This window comes from Mirounga leonina, unplaced genomic scaffold (genome assembly GCF_011800145.1).
Source record: "Mirounga leonina isolate KUSES-001 unplaced genomic scaffold, KU_Mleo_1.0 Mir_165, whole genome shotgun sequence".
NCBI classification, from domain to species: Eukaryota; Metazoa; Chordata; class Mammalia; order Carnivora; family Phocidae; genus Mirounga; species Mirounga leonina.
Window position 1 is genome coordinate 43,633,360 of NW_023270415.1, and position 20,492 is coordinate 43,653,851.

General features: G+C 38.0%; 1 protein-coding gene across 3 annotated transcripts in view; it reads left to right on the plus strand.

Moving 5' to 3' along the window:
* Window positions 1–20,492, plus strand: part of CPQ (carboxypeptidase Q) — a 348,057-nt gene that overhangs the window by 97,987 nt on the left and 229,578 nt on the right. For all 3 annotated transcript variants that reach the window (XM_035011571.1, XM_035011569.1, XM_035011572.1), the window contains exon 3: window positions 9,578–9,785. In XM_035011571.1, coding sequence (XP_034867462.1) covers window positions 9,578–9,785 — 208 coding nt within the window. The remainder of the gene's footprint in view (window positions 1–9,577; window positions 9,786–20,492) is intronic.

Here is a 20,492-nt window from a genome sequence, read left to right on the forward strand (position 1 = left end):
GTGTATGATGTTAAATAAGGGTCCAACTTCATCCTTTTGCATGTGGATATCCAGTTTTCCCAGCACCACTTGTTGAAAGTTCTGCCCTTTCCCCATTGAAAGGTCTTTGCACCTGTCAAAAATCCCATATAGTCAAGGGTTTATTTCTGGGCTGTTTTATTGCATTGGTCTATACATCTGTGTTTATGCAAGTATAACACTATTTCGGTTGTGGTAGCTTTGTAGTAAGTTTTGAAACCAGGAAGTGTGACTTCTCCAGCTTTGTTCTTTTTCAAGATTATTTTGGCTAGTAAGCATATCTTGAGAATTTTAGGGTGTTTTTTTTCTATTTCCACAAAACATGTCATTGGGATTTTTTTATAAGGATTGCATTGAATCTGTAGATTGCTTTGGGGAGTATTGACATCCTAACAACGTAAGTCTTCTAATCCATGAACATGGAATGTGTTTCCATTTATTTATATTTTCTTTAATTGCTTTCAGCAATGTTTTGTAGTTTTCATTGCACAAGTTTGTCACCTCTTTGGTTAAGTTCATTCCTAAGTATATTAGTCTTTTCAGTGCTATTGTAAATGGAATTGTTTTTGTAGTTTCCTTTTCAGATTGTTCATTGTTTATGTTTATGCAGCTGATTTTTATGTTTTGGCTTTGTATCCTGTTATTTTGGTGAATTCATTTATTAGTTCTAACAGTTTTTTTGTGCGGAGTCTCTAGCCTTTTGTACATATAAGATCACATCACTTGTGAACAAATATAATTTTACTTTTTCCTTTCTAATTTAAATACCTTTTATTTCTTTTTCTTGCATGATTGCTCTGGCAATAACTTTCAGTACTGTATTGAATAGAAATCACAAAAGTTAGCATCCTTGCTATGTTCCCGATTTTAGAGGAAAGGCTTTCAGTTTTTCAGCACTGAGTATGTTTGCTGTGGGTTTTTCATATATGGCTTTAATTATATTGTGGTAATTTCTTTCTATTTTTAGTTTTTTGAGTGTTTTTATCATGAAAGGGTCTTGAAATTTGTCACATGCTTCTTCTTCATTACTTAAGATGATCATATTTTTCCCCTTAATTCTGTTAATGTGGTAAATTACATTGATTGATTTTTGTATGTTGAACCATCCCTGCATTCCAGGAATAAATTCCACTTAGTCATGGTGTATAATCCTTTGAATATGCTGCCATTTGCTAGTATTTTGTTGAGAATTTTTACAGTGTTCCTGAGGGTTATTGGTCTGTAGTTTATTTCCTTGTAGTGTCCTTGCCTGGCTTTGGTATTAGGGTAATGCTAGCTTCATAGAATGAATTAGAAAGTAATCCCTCCTTTTTATTTTTTAAAAAAGTTTGAGAAAGTTTGATGTTAGTTCTTTAAATGTTAGGTAGAATTTTCCCTTGAAATCAACATGTCCAGGGCTTTTCCTTGTCAGGAGATTTTTTGATTATTAATTCAATTTCCTTACTAGGTACAGATGTATTCAGATTTTCTATTTATTCATGACTTAGAGTTGGTAGGTTTCATGTTCCTAGAAATTTGTCCATTTCATTTAGGTTATCCAATTTGTTAGCATATAATTGTTCATATACTCTTTTATAATCCTTTTTTATTTCTGTGGAATTGGTAATAATGTCCCCAATTTTATTGCTGATTTTAGTAATGTGACTGTTCTCTCTATATTTCTTAGTCCATCTAGCTAAAGATTTGTCAATTTTGTTGATCTTTTCAAAGAACCAACTTTTGGTTTTATTGATTTTTCTGTTGTTTTTATATTCTCTGTTTCATTTATCTCTGCTCTAATCTTTTTTTTAAATCTGTATTCTGACCTTTATTTCCTTTCTTTCACTAGCTTTGAGTTTAGTTTGTTCTTCTTTTTCTGTTTCTAGTTCCTTAAGTTGTAAAGTTAGGTAGTTGATTTGAGATCTTTCCTGTTTTTTAATGTAAGCATTTATCGCTATAAACTTTCCTCTTAGCAGTGCTTTTGCTGCATTCTGTATGTTTTGGTATGTTGTGGTTTTGTTTTCCTTCATAGCTAAATACTTTATAATTTCCCTTGTGATTTCTTCTTTGATCCATTGGCTGGTTAAGAGTGTGCTGTTTAGTTTCCAAAAATTTGTGAATTTTCATTTTCCTTTTGTATTTTTTCTAACTTCATTCTTTTGTGGCCAGGGAAGATGCTTTGCATGATATATGCCCTTTTAAATCTGTTGAGACTCAGTTTGTGGCCTAATATGGCCTATCCTGGAAAACATTCCATGTGTGCTTGAGAAGAATGTGTGTGCTGTTGTTGGATAGAGTGGTCTCTTAGATCTAATGGGTTTAGTGTTGTTTAAGTCCTCTATTTCCTTACTCATCTTCTGTCTGGTTGTTCTGTGACTTCTAAATGCTGAAGGAGACATAAAACTGAAGAAAAAGATTGAGAAGTCCAGCTTGACGAGAAATGGTTTATCAAGGGGACTCATGGACAGAAGTGTGTTTTGGGTGGATACAAGGCGAATAGATCTCCGAAACCCCACCTCTATTAGGATCTGCTTTTATAGCCCTAAAGGCTAGGAGTAAATGCTGAGGGACCACCCGAGAGGAGAATGTTTATGAACAGGTGTATGTCACAGGTTGTTCTATCCACTATTGAGAGTTGAGTATTGAAGTCTCAAACTATTATTCTAGAACTGTCTATTTCTACCTTCAATTCTGTCAGTTTTTGCTTCATATATGTTGACAGTCTGCCATTAGGTGCCTAAATGTTCATAATTGTTAATATCTTCTTGCTGTATTCACCTCTTCATTAATATATAATGTTCTTTGTCTCTTATAACCCTTTTTGATTTAAAGTCTATTTTGTCCGATATCAGTATAGCCATCCCTATTCTCTTTTGTTTAATATTTGCATGGAATATCTTTCTCCATCCTTTTATTTTCAAAATATTTGTGTCTTTAGCTCTAAAGTGAGTCTCTTGTAGATAGAATATAGTTAGATAATTTAAAAAGTCTGTTCTGCCAATCTCCACCTTTTGGTTAGAGATTTTAATCTGTTTACATTTAAAGTAATTATTGCTATGTAGGGACTCTTTTCTTTCATTTTGCTATTTGCTTTTTTTTTAATGTCTTCTAGCTTTTTTTTTTGTCCCTCATTTTCTGCATTACTGATTTCTTTTGTGTTTAGCTGATTTTTTATAGTGGAATGTTTATATTTCTTTTTCATTTCCTTTTGTTTATATTCTGAACTATTTCTTTGTGCTAACATGGGGATTACATTTAACATGCTAAGTTATAGGACTCTAATTTGAATTTATACCAGCTTAACTTCAATAACATAGAAAAACTCTGATCTTTTCAGCTCCACCCCCATGCTTTTTGGTCACTGATATCACCAAGTTACATCTTAATACATTATGTGTCCCCAAATAAACTAAGAATTATTTTAAATGCATTAGTCTCTTAAATCATTTAGAAAACATGAAAGTGGAACTACAAACCATTGTTACAATGAAAATAGCCTTTATAATTACCTATTTATTTATCTTTATTGAGAGCTTTATTTCTTTACATGGCTTCAAGTTACTGTCTAGTGTCTTTTCATTTCACTCTGTAGGACTCCCTTAAGCACGTTTTTTTTTTAATAATTTTTTTATTCTTATGTTAATCCCCATACATTACATCATTAGTTTTAGATATAGTGTTCCATGATTCATTGTTTGTGCATAACACCCAGTGCTCCATGCAGAACGTGCCCTCCTCAATACCCATCACCAGGCTAACCCATCCTCCCACCCCCCTCCCCTCTAGAACCCTCAGTTTGTTTCTCAGAGTCCATTGTCTCTCATGGTTTGTCCACCCCTCCGATTTCCCCCCCTTCATTCTTCCCCTCCCGCTATCTTCTTCTTTTTTTTTTCCTTAACATATATTGCATTATTTGTTTCAGAGGTACAGATCTGAGAATCAACAGTCTTGCACAATTCACAGCACTTACCAGAGCACATAACCTCCCCAGTGTCTATCACCCAGCCACCCCATCCCTCCCACCCCCCACCACTCCAGCAACCCTCAGTTTGTTTCCTGAGATTAAGAATTCCTCATATGAGCGAGGTCATATGATACATGTCTTTCTCTGTTTGACTTATTTCGCTCAACATAATATCCTCCAGTTCCATCGACGTCGTTGCAAATGGCAAGATCTCATTCCTTTTGGTGGCTGCATAATATTCCATTGTATATATATATATACACCACATCTTCTTTATCCATTCATCTGTCAATGGACATCTTGGCTCTTTCCACAGTTTGGCTATTGTGGACATTGCTGCTATAAACATCGGGGTGCACGTACCCTTTCGGATCCCTACTTCTGTATCTTTGGGGTAAATACCCAGTAGTGCAATTGCTGGATCCTATGGTAGCTCTATTTTCAACTTTTTGAGGAACCTCCATACTGTTTTCCAGAGTGGCTGCACCAGCTTGCATTCCCACCAACAGTGTAGGAGGGTTCCCCTTTTTCCGCATCCCCGGCAACATCTGTCATTTACTGACTTGTTAATTTTAGCTATTCTGACTGGTGTGAGGTGGTATCTCACTGAGGTTTTGATTTGGATTTCCCTGATGCCGAGCGATATTGAGCACTTTTTCATGTGTCTGTTGGCCATTTGGATGTCTTCTTTGGAAAAATGTGTGTTCATGTCTTCTGCCCATTTCTTGATTGGATTCTTTGTTCTTTGGGTGTTGAGTTTGATGAGTTCTTTATAGATTTTGGATACTAGCCCTTTATCTGATATGTCATTTGCAAATATCTTCTCCCATTCTGTCAGTTGTACTTCTTACAGGGCAGGTTTACTTCACTATCTTCCCAGAATCCTTTATAATGGCTTCTTTCGGTAATTTTAATTTGGATGTATTTATTTGATATGAAGCTGTATATTTGTGAAAAGAAAGGTTTAAGGTTAATATTTATAATTTTTAAATATGTAATGCATCATTTATCTATTTTGGTCATTGCAAATGTTGGGAATATATTTGGCTGCAAATAAAAAGAAATTTGACTCATTGTGGCTGTTTTAGTCATGATTCTTTAGAAAAAGAAAACCTATATATATATATAAAGAGATTTATTATGAGGACTTGACTCATGTGATAATGGAGGCTGCGAAGTCCCAAGATCTATAGCCAGCAAGCTGGTGAATCAGGAGAGCTGATATTCATGAAGTTGTACAACACTCATCATTAATTTTAAAACATTGTCATTAGCCCCCAAAGAAACCCCATACCTATTAGCATTCACTGCCCATTTTCCTTGCCCTCAACCAGCTCTAGGCAACCTAAAATTTACTTTCTACCTCTACGGATTTACCTATCTAAACATTTCATGTAAGTGGACTCTTATGATATGTGGTCTTTTTTTACTTCTTTCACTTAAGATAATGTTTTTAAGTTTCATCCATGTTGCAGCATGTATAAGAACATAATTTTTTTTTATTGCTGAATAATATTCCATTGTATGGACATACATTTTATTAATCCATTCATGAGCTGATAGACATAAGGGTTGTTTTTACCTTTGACTATTATGAATAATGCTTCTATGAACATTTGTGTGCAAGTTTTCGTGTGAATATATATTTTCATTTCTTTTGAGTATATACCTAGCAGTACATGTTTCACTTTTTAAGGAACTGTCAAATTGTTTTTAAAGTGGCTTCACCATTTTACATTCCCATCAATAATGTACAGTGTTTCAAGTTTTTATATATTGTAGACTGTATATATTGTAGATATAAGTGTTTATCAGGAACACAATTTACAAAAATTTTCTCCCATCCTGTGCATTGTCTTTTCATTTTTTGATGGTGTCTTTTGAAATACAAAGATTTACAATTTCCATGGTTCAATTTATCTATTTTTTCTTTTGTTGCTTATGATTTTGGTGTTGTATCTAAGAAATAATTTCATTATCTGAAGTCATGACGTTTATAGTTTTAGCTCTTACATTTAGGTCTGTGATTAATTTTTTTAAAATATTTTATTTTATTTTTATTTTTATCTTTATTTTTATTTGCTTTTAGAGAGAGAGAGAGAGGGAGGAGGGGAGGGGCAGAGAAAGAGGGAGAGAGAGAATCTTAAGCAGGCTCTACACCCAGCACAGAGCCAAACTCAGGGATCAATCTCATGACCCTGAGATCATGACCTGAGCCAAAATCAAGAGTCAGACACAACCAACTTAGCCCCCCAGGTGCCCCCTGTAATTAATTTTTTAATTGATTTTTATATATGTTGTGATATATGGGTGCAGCTTTTTTCTCTTACATGTGGATATTTGGTTGACCCCAGCACCATTTCTTTGAAAATATTTTTCTTTATACATTGAATTATTTTGGCACCCTTGTTGAATATGAACTGACCATTCTTTTAAAGGTTTATTTTTGGACTTTAAATTCTATTCTATTGATCTATGTCTATCCTTATACCAGCGTCACCCTCTCTTGCTCCTGTAGCTTTTTTTTTTTTTTTAACATGAAGGAGTGTTAGATTTTGTCAAATGCTTTTTTAGTATCTATTGAGATGATCATGTGGCTTTTGTCCTTTTGTATTATATGATATATTACATTGATTGATTCTTGGATGTTAAACCAACCTTGCATTTCTGGGATAAATCCCTCTTGGTCATGGTGTATAATCCTTTTCATTTGTTGCTGATATCAGTTTGCTTATATTTTGTTGAGGATTTTTTTGCATTTATATTCATAAAAGATTTTAGTTCATAGTTTTCTTTTCTTATGATATCTTTGGTTTTAATATCAGTAATAGTGACCTTGTAGAGTAAGTTGGGAAGTGTTCCCTTCTCTTAAAATTTTTGGAAGAGTTTGTAAAGAATTGGTATTAATTTTTAAATATAATCGTTTTGATTTTTTTATAGCTTTCCTTATAGTTTACCCTTTGCTATTGTTAAATTGCAGGTGGGGTTATAAATGGGAGCAGGAAGGTGGTGTTTAATGCTGATCATCCCCTGTAGAACAATAGGCAGTGAAAGTACAGTACTCCAGAGAAAAGTGTTGAGTCCTCATTCTTCCTACTTCTACTAAATAGTGCTGGATTGCACTCCTGGAGGACATTCTTAATTGCAGAAACAAATTACAAAGGCTTTTATATCTTGAATTCAGAACCATAGTTGGAAGATGCCTTTTAGTGCTGTTTTCCTCCCTGGAGTCATGGGTGCATGCCCAACTTACTGTCCCCACTTTAAGAACGCTTACCCTAACTTATTGGTACAAATTTCTTCAGGAAAATCATTTAAGCAAGATAAACAAGCAAAAGCAAAGAAAAGAAAGTGAGATTGGCAAACCAAGAAACAGACTCTTAACTGTAGAGAACAAATTGATGGTTACCAAAGGGGTGGTGGGTGGAGGGATGTGTTAAATAGCTAATAGGGATTAAGGAGTGCACTTGTGATGAGCAACAGGTATTGTATAGAAGTGTTGAATCACTATACTGTACACCTGAAACCAATATTACACTGTATGTTAACTAACTGGAATTTAAATAAAAACTTAAAAAAAAGAACCTGTTGAGAAATGTTACACTGACCTCCTCTTGAGTAAGAGTCTGAGAACAAGGAGAATTTGTTGAATCCCAGACATCATGTAAGGTAATCTGAACAATAAATATTTAGATTGTTTTCCTACATGTTTCAAAGTACTTTTGGTCATTAAACACTGTACCGACTCATTGGGAAAAATTGCACTGAAGAAATAATAATAACTAATATTTACTAAATATAATGTGCCAAATACCATTTTAAATTCTTTATATATACTATCTTTTATCCTCAGCAATCTTATGAAGTCAATACTAATACTATTCTCCACTTTATAGATGTGGAAACTCAGAAACAGAGAGATCATGTGGGTTGCTTCATGTCATGGTAGAGCCAGGATTAGACCTGGGTTATATGACCCCATGGCCCACTCTGAACCAGAAGTTAGAGTGAATTAGGCATATTCCAGAGTAGGGATTGAGATTTAGGGTTTCTGTATTACAGTTTTTGAGTTTATAAGTCATTTGTCTCTCTCTTGATGAAGACTACCATTTAAGAAATGTTCATAGAGGGTGTGCTAAGATGGTGCTAAGCATTTGAGATTAGACAGTCTCTCTCTGCAGGGATAATGTAATAGACAAGTTAACAAAATAAATATTTAGCATTTATTGAGTGCTAGGTTTCATGGCAAGTGATTCACTTGTATAAATGAATTGAATCTGCAAAATAACTCTGTGAGTTAAGTATTATTATCACTTTTATTTATAGATGAAGCCACTGAAGCAAGTATATATAATTTGCCCAAGGTCAATTAGCAATAAGTGCCATAGCCCAGATTTGAACCTAGATGGTTTTGCTCCGCGGTCTCTGTTCTTAATCATTTTGCTGTGCAGTTTCTCTAAGTAAGTAAGTAGTCACCAGACATATTGTCACAACTGTGCAGTCACACCAAGAAAGCAGTGATAAGACTGGATTGTCATGTTTATGCATGTGGAGGTTGGAGTCACTTCTATAGGAGAGAAATGTGTTGTGGCTGAGAGAAGGAGAAAGGGTGCAAATGTGAGGTAACTTGAAACAAACGTGGAAGTAGGAAAAGAAAAATTACTTTTAAGAGGGAGGCAGTTAGCTTGTGCCTTCACAGAAGATGGGAATGGGCTGATAGGGTGTGGTGCACACTCTGAAACTTGTGCCAGTTTGGTCCCGAGGAGGTTGTGGTTTGGGAGGCTTTGGAGTCCTACCTCAAGAGCGAAAAGGGACAGCTTGACAGAGCAATTTTAGGAAATGAGTTTGATAAACTCAATTAGCATGCATAGAGGTTGAATCAACAATAGATTCATAGAAACTTTAATTACAAGTGTTTCTAGTAATCTAAGAAGCATCTGGAAATTACCAGGAAAAACTTGACTGTTGGGGTAATGTTTCTTTTCTAGTGCCAAAATTATCATAGTTTTCTTTTTCTTGTAACAGTAAAATCAGGGACTGGGGTTTATGCAGCACTTTTCTTCATGGGAACACAAATATTTCCCATTGTTCTACAGTTTTCTGCAAAAGCATTCTACCACCAATGCAGGGCTGCATGTTCAGATCTCTGTGTTTGAGTGGGAAGAGAGTATCCCCAGAACCAGTCTGTGACAGAGAGCTGGATGTATTTGGGCAGTTTTCTCCCAGAGGTGTGGGTCTTCTGGTCTGTAGCCTTGATGGACTTCAGAGCTTTCTTTGTCTCCTTGAACACATGTGTTCATTCACCTCTTGGTCGTGAAGGTGCTATTAATGTTCTTTTGAGTTTGAGGCAATTTGCAACTTTAAAGGATCATCAAATTATCAAAATAAATTTCATGTAATGTTTTCAATGAGATGACCATTAAATTGAACTTTCTAAGTTATTTTTACCAAAAAGGAAAATTCACATCAAAAGCAAATAAACCAATATTGCCCACCCATCCTATATCTCATATGCAAACAAAGATCAGTGAGAGTTAAATGCCAAATACAGACACTTAAAAAATACTTTTGGTCCATTTCTACTTTTAAGGTAACCTGGTGGCTTCTTTTCTCAAGTCCTCACACAGGTATTCAGGAATACCAAGATGGTGTGCCAAAAATCCCAACAGCTTGTATTACAGTGGAAGATGCAGAAATGATGTCAAGAATGGCTTCTCGTGGGAACAGAATTGTTATTCAGCTGAAGATGGCGGCAAAGAACTACCCAGATGCTGATTCCTTCAACACTGTAGCAGAGATCATTGGTAGCAAGTACCCAGAGCAGGTGAGTGAAGGGGGCGCATGGGCTGTTTGGGAATAGGGTTTTGTGGTCAAGTATCAGTTTTTAGAGATGCCTGGGGAAAGAGAGAACATGAATTTACAGAGATGGTCCTTATAAACTCATTGAAGGCAGGATATATATATTTACTTATTTCCCACCAAAAGTTTTACGATGATTTGAAGAGTGAAATAGGATCCATGGGGTGGAAATTCAACCTCTGTCTAGCTGCACACCCACACCCACAAACTCCGCCCCCCACACACATGTTTTATTCCATTTAGAGCCAGGTTGGCATTTGAGATCATACCGATAGCCTATAGTTATTATGCTTATTGTGTGGATTATGTTATTTGAGTCTTTCAAAGCTCAGTGAAGTGGATTTATTTTCATCATTTACAGGTGAGGAAAGTAACATCGAAGGAAACTCAGGTGCCTGAGGTCCACACTCAGGTGCCTGAGGTCAAAACCAGGACCTTAAAAATGTTTAAACCAAGTTTTAAACCACAGTAATTTCCCGAAATATTTTTTTCCTTAGCAAAGTTTGCAAATCAAATAGTACTAGAGGTAGATTCAGACTCTATGCTAGCCGAACGTTAAATAAGTTTGGCAAGTTGCTTATTCTCTGAGTCTTAGAGAACTTTTCTGCAAAGAAGCGATGGTATATGTAATTTAGCAGGATTATCTTGAGGACTCAACTTGCCCAGCACATCAAATAGCCTAGCACTGTGTTTGGTACAATGCAGACACACACTGAATGGAAGTTTACTTCATCTGACATCAAGTGTACCAAAAAACTGTTCTGATAAGGTGTCTGGTGCAAATTTCCTCTATTAGTAGTTATTGAAACTCTGGAAATAGCACTTAAACATCAGGTTATTCCAGAATTACAGACTTGTATTTTGCTTAAAGAGGTAAATGGGGTGAAGGAAAAAGTGAATAGTGATGGGGAAACAAATCTTCTGTACATGTCTTGACTCAGGACCTCTCCCAGACATAAGGGCTCTGTTGCAGTGAAGATTTGTTTTATGTTCTTCCTTCCCAAATTACATCCAGGATGTGGGCATGCATCAGCCTTAGGCTTGTAGCCACAGGGATAATGGAGAAGCAAGATTTCAGTAGAACCCTAGGGAGTCAGATAGCTATAGAGAAATTCTACTTTCCAATGTTGAGAAAACAAACAAACAAGCCCCTTGCCCTTTAGGAACCTGATAACAGAAGGGCCCAGAGTCTATATTCCAGGCTCCAAGGAGTGAGCCTCCTTAAAGTGTAATCCTTACCAGGTATTTTCCCCAGTCAGTAGTTCTAGGATAAAGTGTTGCCATTTTTGAGGCTGCTAGTCCAGAGCAGGAGGGGTTTAGGATTATCTGTGATCAGTCGTCTGGGTGAGCAGGGTTCTCTGGTCCCTAGGCTGGCTGGCAAGATGAGCATGAGTTATCAGGAGCCTTGGTCTGCAGCAGCCAGGGGGTGTCATGGTCTGAGCTAAAGCACTGAAGCAGAGGAGTTCTGTTTAGGGCTGTAGCAGCCAGAGGGCTGAGGTAGTGCTGGTTCATACAGCTTCCCAAGGGCCATTGGCATCTTCTGGTTGGGAATGCTTGGGCCTACTCCTCAGCTCAGGCTGATTTAAAAAAAAAAATCAGCTTTATGGAAGCATAATTACATAAATTTACCAAATTTAGTATACAATTCAATGAGCTTAAAAACTGTACACAGTAATGTAACCACTGCATAATAGAGAATATTTTCATCACTCCAAACACTGCTCGTACACCTTTGCTGTCCATCTCCTCCTCCACTCCCCTGCCCCCTGGTAACTACTGATCTGCTTCCTAGAACTAGAGTTTTTTCTTCTCTAGAATTTCATAGAAGTGGAATCATAGAATGTGCAGTCTTCCGAGTCTGGCATTCTTTCACTCACATATAATGCTTTTGAGATTTATCCATGTTGTTTTATCAATTGTCCATCCCTTTATATTGCTGCTAAGTGATATTTTATTGCATGGATATACTACAATTTGTTTATCCATTCAGCAGTTGTTGGACATTTGGGTGATTTCTAGTTTTTGATTGTTATAAGTAGAGCTTCTGTGAATATTCTTATGCAAATCTTTCTGTGGACATACATTTTCATTTCTCTTTGGGTAAATGCCTAGGAGTAGACTTGCTGGGTCAGCCTGAAATTTAAGCACCCTAATCTCCATCAGGATGCTTCAGTCTCTGTATTCTGTGGGGGGTAGCTTTTTCTCTAGGTGGGTAGATTCCAGAGAGTTCACAAGACTCAGGATTAAACTTTTACCTCTACCATAGCATTGCATAGCATTCCAGAAGTTGGTTATAAATACGTTGTTACCAAGACATACAAGGTAGAAAATTAACAAAAGTTCTCCCACAAAGAAGTGACAGTATTACTTCCACAGAAGGAATGTGGATGAGTGCAGTGAAGTCTCTGTGACTGTTTTGGGGGAGGAATCTGTCTCATAGTCTGCTTGAAACTGCAGGGGATGTCCAGACTGTGAAGGGAAGCAGCAAGCATGTGTTCTTCTCTCTAGGCATTAGGTGAGTTAATGAACCTAGTGTAAGTAAGCATAGTCCATCCCTGATCAATGCTGCCCCTTCCATGAAGCTTCCTCAGGTAACCTTCACCTCATCTCAGCACTATATGCTCTGATGGTGTCATCTCCCGCCAGAGCTTGCTAATGCCCTGAGCAGACACTGTTTACTTTTTTTCTCTCTTCTCACTAATGCCTATACTAGGACTTGGCATGCAGTAGCTTCTCAACACATATTTTGTTTTAGTAAAATGAAGAGAGGAGGTAAAGGAGAAAATGGTTGGAGAATTTTCTTAATCTCAATTCCTGTTAAATCGAGAAGTTCTCCTGTCCATTTAGAATAGTGATTGTCCATTGACATATTGGACATCACCCCTAAATGCAGCTCTGTATTGTCCAAGCCTGAACACCTCAACTCCTTCAAACCTGATCACTTGCCTTAGTTTCTCATCTCTGTGAAGGGAGCCGTGTTTACCTGCCGGCACGGTTAGAGCACTTCACATTAGTTTTCATTTTCTCCTCTTTATCACTGACCTACAGCCAGGCACCACATCCTGTTAAGTCTGCTTTCATCATGTTAAAAAAAAATCTGGTCTGTTTTGCCTTTACTGTCATTATTGTCCTAATTCAGGCCCTTGCTATTCCCTCCCCACTGATTTTTCTTGTTCTAATCTCTCCCCTATTTTTGCAATGCAGCTCAGAGCTGTTTTAAAACGCTGATCTCCACCTGGTGTTTCCCTGCTGTCAGACCCCCTCTCCTGTTCCCTATAAGATAAAGGTTATGATAAAGATAAATACTGGGGTGAGTAATCAGAGGTGAGCAGAAGACAGAGGAAAAGAGACCTAGAGGGAGGGAGGCAGTTATAGGTAAGAGGAAATTATGTAGCAGAAAATGAATGCTCAGGAGCCAGTAGAAAATGAGAATGCAGGAGGGGAAAGACATGTCTGATGGAGATTCAAATGCCAACTAAGAACGATTCTTTCATTGGCTAATGAGGGAGTCTAGCTCTCCTCAACTCTGGCAAACTTTCTGAAAATCGCTCAGCTTTGTTTTTAGTGATAAGTACGGTAGTCCTGCCTTATCTGCGGTTTCGCCTTCTGCGGGTTCAGTTACCTGCGGTGAACCTCAGTCCGGAAGCAGATGCTCCTCCTTCTGATGTAAGGTCAAGTCAGCAGTAACTCAAGGCTACATCACATGCCTACGTCAATCCCCTCACTGCGGCTCATCACATAGGCATTTTATCATCACACATCATCACGAGGAGTGAGTGCAGGATAGTAAGGTATTTTGAGACAGAGACCACATTCACGTAACATTTCTTACAGTATTTGTTATAATTTTCTATTTTATTATGTTATTGTTGTTAAGCTCTGTGCCAAATTTAGAAGTTAAACTTCATCATGGGTATGTATGCATAGGAAAAAATAGATATAAGGTGCGATGTTATCCGTGGTTTCGGGCATCCACCGGGAATCTTGGAATGTGTCCCCTGTGGATAAGGAGGGGACTACTGTAATGGCAGCAATGACGTAAACGTTAGGTTGTTTAGGTTGACTAACTTATCTCTGACATATCCTCCCTGCCTTGCTCCATATCATACTAAAGAAGAGTGTTAAATAATGCTAAGCAAATTACTTGCAATGGAAATTAGCTCTAAAAAGAAGAGGGTTTATTGCAATTTCTGTTATTCTGCTTGCAGATCAAACATCCTGGGTGTCTTGAGAGTAGGCTAATATTCTCACAGTGGCTGACAGACAGTCTTCAGTGCTAACACCCAGCATAACCCCTTACATCTCATTATTCATACTCAGCACTTTAATGAAAGAAAAGCAGTTAGCACATAAAGAATCCCTCTGATTTGGCCCAAGAACCATGGATGAGGTGTGGTAATTTTCAGCTCTAAAAAAGTGTATATGTGATTGATGAAGCATTAACACATTTCAAAACCCTACTGTATAATTTAGCCATAAACTGTTAAGTACTGAATTAACCACACATAGGCTTCTTAAAACTGCCAATAATACAAATACTTTATTGAGTTTCAATATGTGAAAATGGCAGAGTAGGGGTATTATGCACATTAATTCTACCCTCTTCCTAAAGTGGCACGTTTTGGCTCCTCCAAGCCCAGAATCATGCCAGTGTAGGGGGGACCCTGTCCTGACATTAGCCTGAATAGCCCTTTCCTGGCCTCACTTTATGATGCTTCCAGGGTACTTCTCTCCAGCAAACAGGCAAACACAGAAGGAGGGTTGTGCTCAAAGTGACCTGACAGTAGGGCTGATGACCTGAAACTAGGGAGTTGGTGCACCTGTAGGACAGACTCTCTACTGAGAACAGATTTTCCAGTATTGACTCTTGGGGCTGCCCCATCTCCTGTGCTCCTCAGTGATTTCCTAGGCCTTCTTCTGAGGTTTTGCCTAGTAAATGTAATATTTTAAAAATGTTAATCTATTCCAGAAGTCTTCTGAGGGAATTGTGTGGAAAAGAAAAGTGTTTCAGATTTTTTTTTTTGGTTGATAATCTCCAAATCCATTTTGATAAAGCCTTGATGAGTGAAATTGGTTTTTTATACATGCATTTTTCCTATGGCAGTTATTTTCATGGATTCAAAGAACAATTTCAGTTTCATATAAAGTGTTATTTCAAATATAATGCAGTACTGTGCAGGCCAGTGGGAAACGTTGAGATGAAAGTTTTAGTTTGTAAGGTGTATAGCTCACTTTTTCTTTGTGTGTGGGGGGGGGAGGGGGAGGGTTTCTTAATATCTACACTATTAGCATTTTGGGCCAAATAATTCTTTGTTGTGGGGGTCTGCTCTGTGTGTTGTAGAATATTTAGCAGCATCCCTGGCCTCTCCCCCACACCCTATAACTGTCAAAAAAAACAAAAAAAACAAAAAAAACCTCTAGACATTGCAAAATGTCTGGGACAGAAGTCACCCCAGACTGAGAATCACTGGTGTGGAATAATGGAAGGAACACAGTGTGGGTGTTGCCACACGCCTTAGTTCTGGTTTTATTTCTGCCACAAATAAGCTGAATGACCCTGGCCCACTCAATCCTTCGACTATAGAATGGGGAACTTTGTCTGGGAAAACTCAAAGTTCATTTCCAGCCTTAAAATTCCATTATTAAAAAAAAAAAATAATCGGGGATCATCATCAGACTGATGGTACACACATTGTATGCTGTTAGATAGTAACAAGACACAGTGGGAGCCCTTTCATTACTTGACAGAGTAGCAGTGTTGGTAAGTGTTTTGTTTTTTTAACATTATGTGTTCAGATACAGTTAGGAACTCTTCTATTGAAAAAGTAAAATAAACTCCTTTTTTTGTGGCACTTCTTTTTTTTTTTTTTTAAGATTTTATTCATTCATTTGACAGAGAGAGAGGGAGACACAGTAAGAAAGGGAACACAAGCAGGGGGAGTGGGAGAGCGGGAAGCAGGCTTCCCGTGGAGCAGGGAGCCCGATGCGGGGCTCGATCCCAGGACCTTGGGATCATGACCTGAGCCCAAGGCAGATGCTTAACGACTGAGCCACCCAGGCGCCCCTGTGGCACTTCTTAAACCTTTATTGTGCTAGTGTACTCTGGGAATTTTTAAGAAGTTTAAATATTTGTAATATTCCCCAAACTTTTTGAGAAACAGTAGGATAGAGGCATAAGATTCACTGGGTAGCTTATATTTGGTGTTTTTTAATATTCATTTTTAAAAACTATTCATTCATTAATACAACACGAATTTATTGAGTACCCGGTATGTGTCAGGCTTGAGAGTTACAGCAATGGTGTCAGATGGGCAGCATAGCCCTGTAGTCAGAAACATAGCCAGTAGCATTCAAATCCTACCTCTCACATTCTCTTGGTAGGTCATTTTGCCTCTCTGACCCTCAATATATATTGACCTTTACTGGAGAGGGGAGAGCTTATGCAAAAGCAAGGAGTTGAGAAATAGGAGGGGCTCATCAGAGGGACGGAGCACAGCCTTGACATACTGTGTGCAAGGCTGGGGCTTTGTCCTATTGGCAGTAGGAAGTCCCTGAAGGGTTTTAGCAGGAACTTTGCGTTTTGGTACACTTTGGGCACTATTAGAAGACTGAAGGCAAAGACTGAAATTCAGCTAGGAGACAGGAGGATGTGAACTGGGACAGCTGACATAGTGTCGGGAAAGAGGAGAAGGATTCAGGAAATATTTAGGAAATAAAATTGGCAGAAATTGTTAAAGTTTGAATGCAGGGGAGAAAAAGTGCAGTTTGGGTGGAATTCATTTATTCATGCTACAAGAATTTATTGAGCTCTTACTATGTGCTGGCTGTATCACATTCCTTTCATAGCACTTGGGGCAGAAGAGATAAGCAAGTAAACAGGTAACCACAAGTGTTCTAATATGGCAGCTACACGGTATAATAGGGGCTCATTTCAGGGGCAAACATCCTGGTCAGGGAAGCCAAGGAAGCCTTTCTGGAGAGATCCAATTGATTCCGCAACACGAGGAGTTAACCACGAGGAGTTAACCAAGCTAAAGGTTACGTGGGTGGGGTTGGGTTGGGGATGCTCTAAGCAGAGGGAATAGTATGTGTGAAAGCCCAAAGAGTAGTGTTATTCTTTTTTTAAAGGAATGTGATGTGACCACCTATAATTTCTAAATCTGTCTGATAATGAACCCTGTGTTCATGGAGTTATGCTGTAAAATAACCTAAAGAAAAATGCATGGCCTCTTCCACATATGTATGTTTTTAAAAATAAATTATTGAAAATCTCAGCCATTCTTTTGGAAACAGCTTTAACGTTGATGCTGTCAAGACCTTGTCGAAGGAATAAACAAAACCTGATTGACCTGGTGAACAAAATCATGCTGTACAGAATTGACTAGTTAGAGGCTATATAGCAAATGCAGTTTTGTCTTGCATCTGAATATGTAGTCTGATGATTTGTAAAACCTCCTTAATGGGTACAGCAAGTTATGTTGCCTGGGTGGGAGCCTTTTTACTAACAAGCAGCTGTTTAAACTTTCATAAGCAAAGTAATTATTAAATCTTTCATGAACCTATTGGTTGGAACATTTGTTCACATCTTAACCTTGAGTTGGAAAGTTTTGGGGGGTGGGGTTAAAGAGTTTGAAGCTGGCAAATTTCATTCTTTTTTTTCTTTCTTATTATAAACTTTTTATGGCTTAGAACCAGCCAACCTAAATCATGGAAGGAAAAATACATGTGTGGCAAGCATAAGGCATTTCATTGTTTATTTTTCAAATTTCTGAAATGTGCTCATAGCTATGCATGCCTCTGGGCTCATAAAGACAGCAAATGGAAATAGCTCCAGCCAGACAGGCTGTTTTAGATAGATAGCCACCCAGGTAGACACGGCGCTCCTTGGAGAGTACTCTTTCCTGGACTCAATAAGTCATCCTAGTGGCCAAAATGGGACTTGCAAGCAAGAGGATGCTGTCTTTCATAGATTTGAGCACCTTTCTTTTATTAATGATGGAGTTATTTAGTAATAATCATAAGATGAATAACAATCCACATTTATGGAGTGTTTACCATGTGACAGGCAGTATTCTTGATGCTTCTCATGCATTTTCTCCTTTAATTTTCACTATGACCTTGTCAAGTAAGCCATGCTGTTATCCCCATGTTACAGGTGAAGAAACTGAGGCTTAGATCATAAAGTTCACAAAGCTTCTGGATGGAAGAGCTAGGAGTAAACACAAGTTTATTCTGTCCTGGAAACTGTACTCTAACCATTAGTTATCCTGGACTTCTTAGTCTTTTTCTAGCCTAGTTTGTGAGATCCTGCTCTCTAAAGAGTTTCCTGTTTTAGCCTAAACAGAAAGAAAACCAGCACAGCTGTCAGCACTATAATCAGCAGCAACAAATGCTTGTTGAATACCTAGCCCATGTAGAACTCTATGTGACAAACTCAGGAAGTATTCTGAGGCAAAGAGAAGAGATGGTAAAGGGCCCCTTGCATGGTGGTTAAGTGAAGCAGGCAGTGAATTCTGCAACTCGGACTCCACAGTACTGACGCACGGCCTGTGGCGCTCCGTCCTGGCTGACCCAGTACGAACGTACCCTGCAGTCCTTTACAGTTTGCAGTGTACTCTCCCCTGTGGTATCTCATTTAATTCTGACAACAGGGCTAATTATTACCGTTTCACCTGAAAGAGGAAGAAGCTGAGATTCAAGTAAATTACTCAAGCCAGACACTCATCTAATAAGTGGGAGTTAAGATTCAAAGTCTGATTCCTCTATAACTTGCTGTAGTCACTGCCCAGAGCCCTGCAGTTTAATATAGCATAGAACAAATGCTTTAAGGATGCTCTAAAACACAACCTGAAGAATGAAATTATTTGGATAAATAATTACCATATAATTCAGTAAGAGCAGTCTCGGAGTTTTTTAAATTGTCCATAAATTCTTTAATCTCCTTTTAAAAGATGGAGCCAGATTACCTTCCCCCATGTGTAGGCTGTACTTAGTGATTTGCTTCTAATGAATGGAATGTGGCAGAAGTGATGGTGGGTGACGTCTGGGATTAGAACATAAAAAGCATGTGGCTTTCTCCTTGCTCTTTCTCATGGATCACTCACTCTGGGAGAAGCCAGCTGCCATGTTGTGAGGATACTCAAGCAGCCCTGTGGAGAGGTCCATGTGGTGAGACGCTGGGGGCCTTCTCTTATCCACCAGTACAAATTAGCCAGTAAGTAGATCCAACAGCTCCAGTTGAGCCTTCAGATGACTACAGCCCTGGCCACCATCTTGACCACACCTCATAAGAGACCCTGAGCCAGACCCACCTAGCTTCTCTGCTCCCAAATTCTTAACCCACAAAAACTATGTGAGGTAATAAGTATTTATTATTTTAAGCTACTAGGTTTTGGGGTGAAATAATACAGTAATCAAAGAGCACAAGATACACAGAAAGGAATACTATGTCTGAGTTGTCAGGAAAGCTGGCTACTGAAAGGTGAGAGAGATGAGCAGGAATTTAATAGATGGACAAGGAATTTATTGGGAGGTGTTCTGGGCAAAGAGAAAAGTGTATGCAAAAAATGTGCCACAGCAAGGCATATTTTAGGAACTGCAAATGAAAGAGAAGACAGACTCACAACTCAGAAATCATAGCATTTGGGATATAAGGCTCTCACTAAGAACTTACTATATTATATGATAATGTAGCAACTAATGTTCCCAAAAGTGATGAGTCTGCAAGGAATTAAGATGCATAGGGTGATTTAGGAAGACAGGAAAGCAATCAAAACATTGAAATATTTACTTCAAAATTAAAACAAAAAATGTACTGTATAAATCCTTCGTGAAAGGGGAGTCCAGGTTATCCAAAATAGCCACCTCCCTATGTTGTTACTGCACTAAACTGTCTGGGTCTGTGTTTTGAAAACTTTAAGCTTAAAAGAAGGGCCAAGAAATAGCTAATGAAGAACACCTGGATTTTCCCCAGGATTTTTCACTCTACCAGTTCTGCTGCAACAATCAGGTAGAAATTAACATTTTATAACCAATTATGTGTTTTGCTTGGCATCCTGCTAACCAACTGAATTTTTAAAAAAGAGAATTGCCCAAATTTACTTGTTATTCTGTGCCATATCTCATTCATGGACTATTTATTGAGTGCTACCCATGTGTCACCCACTGTGACAGGCCCTTAAACAGAACCTTTATATTTAGGTTGCAGAAATCTCTTTGCGTCCCAGTTCCAACTCCACTGTTTTCTAGATCTAGCAGCAGCTCCTGGTAGAAAGACTACATTTATTGTTTAAGTTAGATTTTCATATAAAATTAGTATCTACATATTTGAAAAACAGAGAAAAATAAAAAGAATTTTTACTCAGGAACAAATTACCTCAGACAATTGTTATTAACATCTTGCTGCATTTCCTTCCCTGTGTTTTCTTCTTTTTTTTTTTTTTTTTAAAGATTTTATTTATTTTTTTGACAGAGACACAGCGAGAGCAGGAACACAAGCAGGGGGAGTGGGAGAGGGAGGAGCAGGCTTCCCGCAGAGCAGGGAGCCCGATGTGGGACTCGATCCCAGGACCCTGGGATCATGACCTGGGCCGAAGGCAGACGCTTAACGACTGAGCCACCCAGGCGCCCCCTGTGTTTTCTTCTATGAATGTTTTTATATCGCTATATTTTA